Source organism: Bombina bombina, chromosome 1 (genome assembly GCF_027579735.1).
Source record: "Bombina bombina isolate aBomBom1 chromosome 1, aBomBom1.pri, whole genome shotgun sequence".
Lineage (NCBI taxonomy): Eukaryota > Metazoa > Chordata > Amphibia > Anura > Bombinatoridae > Bombina > Bombina bombina.
Genome location: NC_069499.1, coordinates 747,783,363 through 747,794,606, shown reverse-complemented (window position 1 = coordinate 747,794,606; position 11,244 = coordinate 747,783,363). Strand labels below are relative to the sequence as shown.

General features: G+C 35.7%; 1 protein-coding gene across 1 annotated transcript in view; it reads left to right on the top strand.

The window, feature by feature from the left end:
* Positions 1 to 383: 383 nt before the first annotated feature.
* Positions 384 to 11,244, top strand: part of LOC128660794 (integrator complex subunit 6) — a 516,514-nt gene continuing 505,653 nt past the window's right edge. Inside the window, exons 1-2 of the mRNA XM_053714821.1 lie at positions 384 to 720; positions 883 to 960. Coding sequence (XP_053570796.1) covers positions 610 to 720; positions 883 to 960 — 189 coding nt within the window. The 5' untranslated portion in view covers positions 384 to 609. The remainder of the gene's footprint in view (positions 721 to 882; positions 961 to 11,244) is intronic.

Here is an 11,244-nt window from a genome sequence, read left to right as displayed (position 1 = left end):
GTAACTATTATAAATGCAAGCCGTTTAAACAACAATTGCGTAGGGCATTATTGGCGTAAGAGTCACAATTTTCTAAGTTTTACTATATGATCTTCCTGACAGGCCACTGCACGGTACAACCAAATATGGTCGTGCTTTACAAACAGTGGAATTGAACCCTATGGTTACCCAAACACGTGTACTGCTAAACAATAATATCATGCAGTGCAAATGTTCGTTGAAAAAATAAATAGGACAGCGATATAAAACTACGTTTCCCATGATGCAACACTATAAACAGTACCACCTTTTCACTTATGAATATGCATTTCTGAGATGGGGATTGCTAGCCAATGGGCTTGCATATGATCACATGGTTCGCTGGTAAGGTTAGGAAGAGAAGTTATCTATCAGTGAATACTGTAAAGAGACTCAGAGCTCAAGTGAGCAGTACAGGGGCGGCCCGTCTTGGGGCTGGGGACCCAAGCTATACAAAAAGGGGGTGAATCCCCTTCCCCGACTAAACTGCATATATACTCCCCGATTTTATACAGATATATGACAAAGCCAATAAACTGCAGTACTAGCGCACCTTGAACCGGCGTACACTCGCCTAGTATGCGCTAAAAAATGCCTATTTTACTTTTTCTCATAGACACGTCCGCCTCTATGAACCAGCGGACTTATTTGGGTACGACGTATTTGGATATTGCCAAAGGCGCGGTTGAAATATTTATGAAGGTAACAGGGATTATCTTAATTTTTGAAACAGACTAAAAGGGTTGGTGGCGGGTGGACAGTCATTTTTTCCTTTTATGGCCATTCAAGGGTTATTTTTTCATATATCTTTCGGTTGTTAAAATATATATTTTTTAATTTCATCGTGTTTTTGTGTCCCCGCAGCTGCGTGCCCGGGATCCGGCTAGTAGGGGCGACAGGTACATGCTGGTAACATATGACGAGCCACCATACTGCATTAAGGTAAACCGCATCTCAACAGACCCCCTCCCTCACGCTGCCTGGCTCTTCGCAGTCGCCGTGGCGGCTTGGTCTGGGGAGCACTGGAGGCCTCGCCATTTCTCATATCTCCTCCCTATATGGTGTCTCCCCCAGAGAGAATGTGGGAGGTGGTTAAGTAGGCACAGAGAAGGGGAGTTGTAAATAGATGGGGGCACAGCTAGAGGTGGCTGAGGGGTTTTCGGCGGGAGTACTCGGGTCACAGCTTGTGAAGATGGCGGACATCTTGCTTTTGTATGGGTCTGAGGTCCCGAGATGAAGGCGGGGAGAGTGGTGGAGAGGGCGTTACAAGTTGACATCACAAGGGCGTTTCGTTCATTGGCTGGAGGTGAAGTGCTGGGCCCCTTCTTCCTGTTTAGATGTGGGGTTACTAAATTATAAATAAATAGGGAATCCAAGATAGGATAAAACATAAAAAGCTACAGCAAATTTATGCACAGTTGTTAATAGTATTTAACACACCATACATAATAGATTAAGCATGGATTTGGAAAACAGAATTAACTTCAATTATAAATTTTGCTGTATTCTCTTGGTATCCATTGTTGAAGGATCAGCAAAGCACTACTGTCAGCAAACTGAACACTAGTGAACCATTGAGAAAATACCAATCAGCAGCTAGCTTCCAGTCCCCAAGCCTACCTAACTATGCTTTTCAACAGAGGATAACAAGACAACTAAGCAAGTTAGATAATAAAAGTGGGAACATTGTTTGAAATTGTATGCTGTTTCTGAATCATGAAGAAACATTTTCCTTTAATTATACATACTAAGATAACTGCAGTACATTTCATTTATTTTGTCCCTGTTTACAGTAATTACAGTCTGAAAACCGCAGATTTTTCCTGTCCTGGAAACTGAAAGTGCACATTTTGCAGTTTCTTTGCTGCTAAAGCCAAACAATGGAGTTATATTTGACACGTTGACAAGCCCTGTCATCTCCCATTAAAGATGTTAAGTTTGATAGTGATGAAATTACATGCTCTAACAAATGAAAGCAAATCTCCCCCCACACACTATAATGGCCCTTTAATCTTCTGGAAGACTGCAGAAAAATGTAATTACAATTTTTTTTTAATATTCTTAACCCCTTGAATGCTAATGACGGCTCAGAGCCATCATTAGCACTCAACTACCTTTTTGCAATCTGGCGTCCCCCATTCGCTCCTACCCCGGCGATCGGGCCTGTATAGTGACCGGCATCGCCGGGGCTTCCTATTACGTGCGGTGACGTCACGTGCAATGACGTGATGACGTCACCGCACAACTTTATTTAAAATTGTTAATACAAAGTATAGGGAAAGGGGCATGCTGATTAGAAACCTGTATCTCAGGGATCTAAGCAGCTACAGACCCCAAGACCCACCATTGGAAAGGTAACCTTTCCAATGGTATAAGTCTTGGGGATCTGGGGGGAAAAATAAAAAAAGTTTTTTGAAAATAGTAAAAAACGGCAAAATATTAAATTCAGCTTAGCACTCAATTAAACAACCTTGCTTGATAATGAAAATGTATCGCTCCTGCACATATATGTATAAATTATTTGTGCCAATTGTTTTTATGTGTATACCAAAAATTTTAACTGTAATTTTAATAGTGATTTAGTGGTTTAAATGGACATGAAACCAATTTTTTTTTCTTCCATGATTCGGAAAGAACGTGTGATTTTAAACAACCTTCCAATTTACTTCTATTATTTAATTTGCTTCCTTCTCTTGTTATACTTTTGCAGAAAGGTTTATTTATCTATGTAAACTCAGGAGCAGCGAAGAACTTGGATCTAGCTGCTGATTGGTGGCTGCATAAATATTCCGATTGTCATTGGCTCACCTATGTGTTCAGTTAGAAACCCGTTGTGCATTGCTGCTACTTCAACAAATGATACCAAGAGAATGAAGCAGATTTGATAATAGAAGTAAACTGGAAAGTTGTTTAAAATTTGTATGTTTTACCTAAATTATGAAAGAAAATCTTTGGGTTTCATGTCCCTTTAAGTATACACACTAGTTCTTGAGAGTGTGAAGATTTACATATTAAATATGTTCTTAAACTAAAAAATGTACAAAAACAAAAACATTTTTTTTAACTCATAACTATTGCAGTTATTTAGTCAAATGCCACTTGAGTATTTAAATATTAGTGTAAAGCTGTATAAAAATATTCCAACCAAAATGGATACATAGAAAACCAGTATAACTTTTATAAATTGAAATTAATTTTCTTGATACAAAAAATAAACCATTTACCTTTTTGTTTCCAAACCTGTTTATGCAAACAAATGTTTCTTTAATTTTAATTATGGATGAACCTATTAAATATAGTTATGTATGGAAAATATGTGGAAGTGCTGTGGTGTCAAGGCTGTGTGGTGGTGAAAAGGGATATGGGTGTGTGGTCTGTATTCGAACAGTCGGGATTCATATTTTTTTTTTTTTTTTTTTTTTTTTTTTTTTTTTACAAAAACCTTTACACATATAATATTTTCATCTATTTTGATTAAAACAAAAGTACAAGAAAATGGTGACTACGTAATTGTAAATAAACAGATCTAAGAGTTTGAGCTGGTCATGAAAAAAGCTTTCTGTAATACTCTTACACATCTGTGAACTAAGACCAAATAGAATATCTGCTCTAACTGAATTATTTACCACTAAATATATGTTTACAAATCACATAGTACCCATCAGAACGGAGATGATTAATGAAAAAAGGAAAACTATATCTGCAGTACTACAGCAAAGGCAACTACAAAAGGAAGTGAAATGATTGCAAAAATACACTCCTCGAGTAGAGCAATCTTTTTGGAACAACATATTCATGATTAATACTATAAATTTCTGGTGTCTTGCTGTAGATTAACATATCAACCAAGTCTAAACTTAAAAAAAAAATATTATTTGTTGCAATTGTTTATTCAATAAACAAATTCTATCCTCCTCCTGTTTTATATGGAGGAGCCAATCAGGACTTGAGTCTACAGATGTCAAGGCTAGCCATGGTCTTTATGTTAGTATAAACTGCATTGTTTTGTATTTGTTAAACATAGAAACATAGATAATGGCGACAGATAAGAGCCATAGGCCCAGCAAGTCTGCCCGATATTACCTAACAGTATAAACTTATCTAGTTCGTAGGATAGCCCTATGCTTGTCCCATGCATTTTTAAAGTCCCCTACAGTGTTTGTTGCTACTACCTCTTGAGGAAGTTTATTCCATAAATCAATCACTCTTTCTGTAAAGAAGTGCTTCCTCAAATTACTCCTGAATCTACTACCCTTCAGCTTGAGATCATGACCCCTTGTTCTTGAATTTTCCATTTTATGTAAAATACCCACAGCCTCAGTTTTACTAAACCCTTTAATGTACTTGAAAGTTGCTATCATATCACCTCTTTCCCTTCTCTCCTCTAAGCTATACATATGTAGGTCATTGAGCCTATCCTGGTAAGTTTTATTTTTTAGACCATGTACCATTTTGTTAGCCCTCCTCTGCACAGATTCACGTTTGTTAATATCCTTCTGAAGATATGGCCTCCAGAACTGCACACAATACTCAAGATGAGGCCTAACTAATGATCTATAAAGTGGCATAAGAACCTTACTATTTCTGCTGCAAATACCTCTACCAATACATCCAAGCATTCTGCTAGCCTTACTCGCTGCATTACTACATTGTTTACTACGTTTTAAATCATCTGAAATAATAATTCCCAAGTCCTGTTCCTCATCTGTAACAGTCGGTAAAGTAGTTATAAGCTAAAGCCAATTAGGGAAATATATGTAGAAGGGTTAATCTTGAAAAGCAGGGTGCATTTCAAATTCAGAGAATTAGAAAAGTTACAGAGCAATATTAGTGTAAGGGGCGAAAATAAATAAAAGTATATTGTAAAGTTGTTTTAGTACAAATAACTAAACATTTGCTATAAAAATCTCAAGTTGTTTACTGTCCCTTTTTATACAGGGTAGACTTTCTTTGCATCACACTTATTTACATGCTAAGGCGTTGGAAGGGGAGGGTCTTCTCTTCATATATTGCAGTCAGTAAGCTGTTCTAAACTGTTATCTCCTGAGCATGAAGAGACTGGTCTGTATACCTACTAGGTATGATAAAACCAGAAGGGTAAATCATTGTCATGGTGCATTGAACATTGTATGCCCTGATACTGTGTGTATGTGTGTATATATATATATATATATATATATATATATATATATATATATATATATATATATATATATATATATATATATATAAAAGTAATTTTGTTTGTTTGAAACTAGTTAACAAGTTTGTATACAAATAATACAAAAAGAATAGGAGTTTACTGATGTATTTTATAATTAGAAGCCAGCAAGAATATTGAGTCAGACATACATTTAGGAGCTATGTAAAAGATTTTGTATGTAGATATATTTAGAATAATCCATAAGACTCCCTGGATTTATCAAGCCTTGTTCTAGGAGCTGTAACTCATCTGCTCCTGGGGTTTGTCAAGGTCTGTTATACAGCATTTGTGTTGGAATTAGATCTGCAAATATTGCTCCAGAAAGCTATGTATTTGTAAGTCATTAAAGGGGCATGACACACTTTGTGATATAAAATAATTAATTGTACATAGTAAAAGACCATTTTCAATATATATTTTCTTTATTTTTGTCCTTTTCAATAAAATTATGCATTTTCCTGGCAGGCTTCACAAGCCTAACCTTACCCTATATCTGTCTCTTATTAGCCTTAGCAGAGGGATCAGAAAATATAAATACTGTAATATAAATGCTTAATTGTGCATAGCAACAAAAAATTGCATGCTCTGTCTGAATTATGGAAGTTTAAAGGGACAGTCAACATCAGAATTTGTGTTGTTAAAAAAAGATAGATAATCCCTGTATTATCCATTCCCAGTTTTGAATAACCAACACAGTTATAATAATACACTTTTTACCTCGTATCTAAGCCTCTGCAAACTGCCCCCTTATTTCAGTTCTTTTGACAGACTTGCATTTTAGCCAAACGGTGCTGGCTCCTAGGTAACCTCACGTGCGTGAGCTTAATGTTATCTATATGACACACATGAACAACGGTGAAAATGCAGTTAGATTAGATTTCTTAGAAATTAGCATATGAACCTCCTAGGTTTAGCTTTCAACTAAGAATACCAAGAGAACAAAGCAAAATTGGTGATAAAAGTAAATTGGAAAGTTGTTTAAAATGACATGCCCTATTTGAATCATGGACTTGACTGTCCCTTTAATTTTAAATTTGATGTCCCTTTAAGACTCAACTTGTAATGAGGACATTCAGCTTCACATATTATTTGCCATTTATGGCAACTGCTTGAGCTTCACTTTCTAATGATAACTGAAGATACTGATATATATTGCGTGTTTTCTATGTACAGTTCATTGTTCACTGCTGTTCACATTTGTGGGCAGATCACTGATGTACGATTAAATAAAATGTCTCATTTTATTAAATAAGTGTTGGAAATGATGTTCAATACTTAAAGGGACAGTCTAGGCCAAAATAAACTTTCATGATTCAGATAGAGCATGTAATTTTTTTTTTTTTTCCAATTTACTTTTATCACCAATTTTGCTTTGTTCTCTTGGTATTCTTAGTTGAAAGCTTAACCTAGGAGGTTCATATGCTAATTTCGTAGACCTTGAAGCCCACCTCTTTCAGATTGCATTTTAACAGTTTTTCACCACTAGAGGGTGTTAGTTCACATATTTCATATAGATAACACTGTGCTCGTGCACGTGAAGTAATCTGGGAGCAGGCACTGATTGGCTAGACTGCAAGTCTGTCAAAAGAACTGAAAAAAGGGGCAGTTTGCAGAGGCTTAGATACAAGATAATCAGAGGTTAAAAGTATATTATTATAACTGTGTTGGTTATGCAAAACTGGCAAATGGGTAATAAGGGGATTATCTATCTTTTAAAACAATAAAAATTCTGGTGTAGACTGTCCCTTTAAAGCCACTATTAGAGGATTCTGAATTTATTAGTGTTATTGCGTTGTCTTTTTATTATGCACTTGTTAATTATCCAATGCTACTGTATTTAGTGGTCCTTTAACACTGTTGTCATTTCATAATTTCTCAACCTCCAAAAACTGAATGGGTCAAAGTCCAAATTTTATGAATTAAGTGGTTACATAAACCTATGAATAAAACACCTTATAACTACTGTTTCTGTAGAGTTGCAATAACTTAAAATATCATTGATTGGTGAAAACTTTAACACTTTGTTTCTCTGCAATTGTTTTTCAAAGGTTAATCTCCCCCTACCACTTGCCTTATTTGGAAGAGTCATTCTGGACTTGTTGCTGGGATATACAAGGCTTGTCACTGCCATTTTGATAGCAAATTGTTCTATTTTGTAGTATCTTATCATCCGTGTATAATGGGCAAATAAGTAGCAGGGTTAGGCTTGTGAAGTCTACAGTAAGTACTTCCAATTCTCACAAATTAAAGCTTTTCACCTTTTGAAGGTTTACTAGTAAATAAGAATCTATCTTATAGCCATGCTTGGTATAGAGCAAAGTTGTTTAACCCATTCAAATGACTCATTCTATTTCTTTTAACTTCTAATTTAAAAAGACAGTCTATTTGAAATTGTTTATCGTTTTAAAAGATAGATAATCCCTTTATTAACAATTCTCCCTTTTTGCATAATCAACACAGTTGTATTAATATAATTTGTACCTCTGTGATTACATTGTATCTAAGCCTATGCAGACTGCCCCCTTATCTCAGTTCTTTTTTCAAACTTGCATTTTAGCCTATTTTTTAAATAATGTTAATGTAAAGGAATATATATATATATATAAATATGATCAATTCTTCAGCTTTTCATGCCCCATCTTTTAAATCTTTTAATAAGTCCACAGAATCCACAAAAAGTTCAGGCTAGTTTATAAAAGAATATTACTTTGTGTTTTAAGTGGAAAGAAGTTGAGTAGTGGTTGGGGGTAGAATAGTGTTGCCCAATTTGTAATCTTCATGTTCTTTTCTGTCCATGAATGGGTTACATTACTGTTACTGGTGTTCTATGCCACAGTTAGTTATCCCCGTGAGTGCCCATGTATTTTTGAAAATCATGGAGTTAAAACGGTGAGTCAATCAGCAGTGGTACAGTAGCTGCACCGCTGGGGCATGCAGATTCTGCTGCGGATCGGTTCACAGATAGTTTCCACTCAAGACCTGCAGTTCTGATTTAAAGGGACAGTAAAGTCAAAATTAAACTTTCATGATTCCGATAGAGCATGCAATTTTATTATGCACTTGTTAATTATGCAATTCTATTGTATTGAGTGATCTTTTAAAGTGATGGTAAATCCAAGCGTTTGATAATCGCTGGGGTTTACCATCACTAAAAATCAAGGGGAGTTTAATTCATCAACCTTGTAAAAAAAGTGTGCTAAACTCACCCTTTCTGTGCGATTGCACAACGATCTTCTACCAATGAGGTGAACCAATAGCGGTGCGTGAATACAGAAACCTGTCATTTGACAAGCACCACTATTGGTTCAGAGGTGAAAACGTCACCTCATTGAAGGAGATCGTTGTGCCGTGGGCGGCCGGAGCACCTGAATTTAGCACTGTTCAACGGCACAGAAAGGGTGAGTTTAGCACCCTTTTTTTTTTTACAAGGTTGATAAATGAAACTCCCCTTGATTTTTAGTGATGGTAAATTCTAGCGTTTGTTAAACGCTTGGATTTACCATCACTTTAAAGAGTGCATTATCTGGATTTTTTAAAAAATGTAATTCCTCATAAAATGTAAACTTGCAGTGCATGTTTGTTATTTATGTTGCCTGCTTTTCCTGTCATTTAACTGTGAATATTGTAGTGTTTTCACTCCCTTTAGAGAGGCTGGAGGGCATTTTGTGGAATGCCGAATTCTGACACTCCTACATGCTGTACAGTGATTGGTTGTTATGTGCAGGGAACAAAGCAAAATAAATAAGAGAAATGATTCAAGGATTTAAAGTTGAAATACCTTTAAAACATTTATTTTGCAATGCTGTGGATAATTATTTGATGCATAAATAAGAAATTCACTTTAATGTTCCTTTAAAGACTAGCATTCTTGTACATTTTTGCCCTTGCTACAGTTTTTGTTAAAAATTGTATGTGTATGTGATATCTACTAGTGTGTGCAATGTTTGAGTTGTATGAGTGTACAAAGTCTAAAATGAAAAACTGGCATTTCCTTACATACTGTATGTATGCTTAGTGTAACATCACTATGTTCTCCTGCGTGTTACATTAGCTGTATACAAGAGTGTATAGTAAACTTACAATGCTTGAAAGTAAACATTTAGCTAGCAACACATTTTGTTGTAGTATTGGTGTGTGAACTGGACATCAACTGTGTAGATGGTGTAGTCCACTTTTTTACAAGCAGCTGGTGTGGGAGCTGGCTGGTAAATGTGTGTTGTGATTAGTAGAGCTACTTCTTCTGGCCGGACTGAGCTTGACCCAAGGCTGGCTGTGCAGTTGGGGGACTTCCTCCACAAGGATCAGCAAGCTAGCGGGCTGAGGTGCAGTTGGGGAGTTATTTTAGGACTGTTTGTGTTGATCCGCAAAACTGACTCCTGCTCCTGTTTACACTGTGTCTTGACTCACTGGGTCTGTGTGGATTCCCCTTCTAGAACATCAATAACCAGATGGCACCAGTAGCGAAAGGATGTGAATTGAATTCCTTTGTTTCACCTGTTGATTGTTACCTGAGTTTTTACCTATAAAAGATGTAAAGAGGGTGTGGTTTATGCATTATTAAAGCCAACATGACCAAACGTTGCATTATGTTTTATACATCCTGAAATTTGAATAAAATATGTTTTTATTACAGTGGTGCTGTGGATTTGTTGTTGTTTTGTGTATCTGTTGATGAGGGTTAACAATGACCCATACCATATGCATCCAATATTTTAATTACAAGATAAAGATCCATTAACTGCTGTGTCCATTTTTGTATTATATTTTGTAGTGAGAATCTACACACAGTGCAATTCTGTCTTTTTAATTGATATAAGCAACTGGAATAAAAGATGAGAACAGTGACAGTCAGTAGTGTTATTGAGTTAGAGTGAATTAAATCATTTTTATCTGAGACATGCAGTATGTGCTAAAAATTATATACTTTAGCTACATTTGTCTGCATTGAATTCAAATCACACTCATTCAAAATGTTAATACGTCAGTGACACCTGCATATTTTTAATCTGAGCACTCTACAGACTGGTTTGTGATACATGACAATAAATGATGTTACTTTTTTCTTTTTTATCTTAGCTGTTATGTGAGGTCATACAACATACCTTAATAGGCTGAAAATATGTTATGTAGCGGAGAGGGGGTTAATAACTTATAATTAAAGTTTAATAACCATTTTAATACACAGTGTGCGTGTGCTGCAGCCTTAGTGGGTGTGTAACAGCATGGACTGATTACCTGCTGTCGGTGGCCGCAATCAATATCGCAAAGTTAGCGAGCAAAAGTATAATTTATACACAGCAGCTGCCAGCCCAGCTGAGCTGCCGGCCGGCGGCCCACCAGGATTTTTCCCAGTATCCCGGCTGCCCAATCTGGCCCTGATGTAACCCTGTGACTACACTTACTGCAGTATTGCTCTGACCATGCAAGGGGCACTACAATGGAAGAAAACAAATACATTATATGTAGACCCTAAAATTCAGATTGCTTATTAAATTCTCTATGACACATTTTATATTTACAGGGTACTCTATTATCTTTTTCTATTTAAATGCCTTTTAATATGTACATATATAGTTGCCCATGTATCATGTTAATTTATTTAAAAGGACATTACACACTACATAAATGCTAGGAAGAATTATGCATTCAAAGAAAAGATTAGTCTGATAACGTAGATATATTATGTTATATTATATATATATATATATATATATATATATATATATATATAGTTTTAAAGTTTAATTGGCTGTTTTTTTATATTGACAAAATAATTGTAAAGTTTTAGTGTGTATGAAACAATGGGAGCTGCCATGTTGTAACTTAGGTTAACTTCTGTGGCTAATTAGGAACAGTTATACATAGGTCACTAGAGAGTGCAGCCAATGGCTATGTGGAATATATAGTGTTTTGCACTTCCATTTCTAACAGAACTGAAAAGCTTACAATTTCAGGAAAAGGGGACAAAATAAATAATGAGGGATTTTTTATATATGATTTATCATGTTATATTACCACCTCAA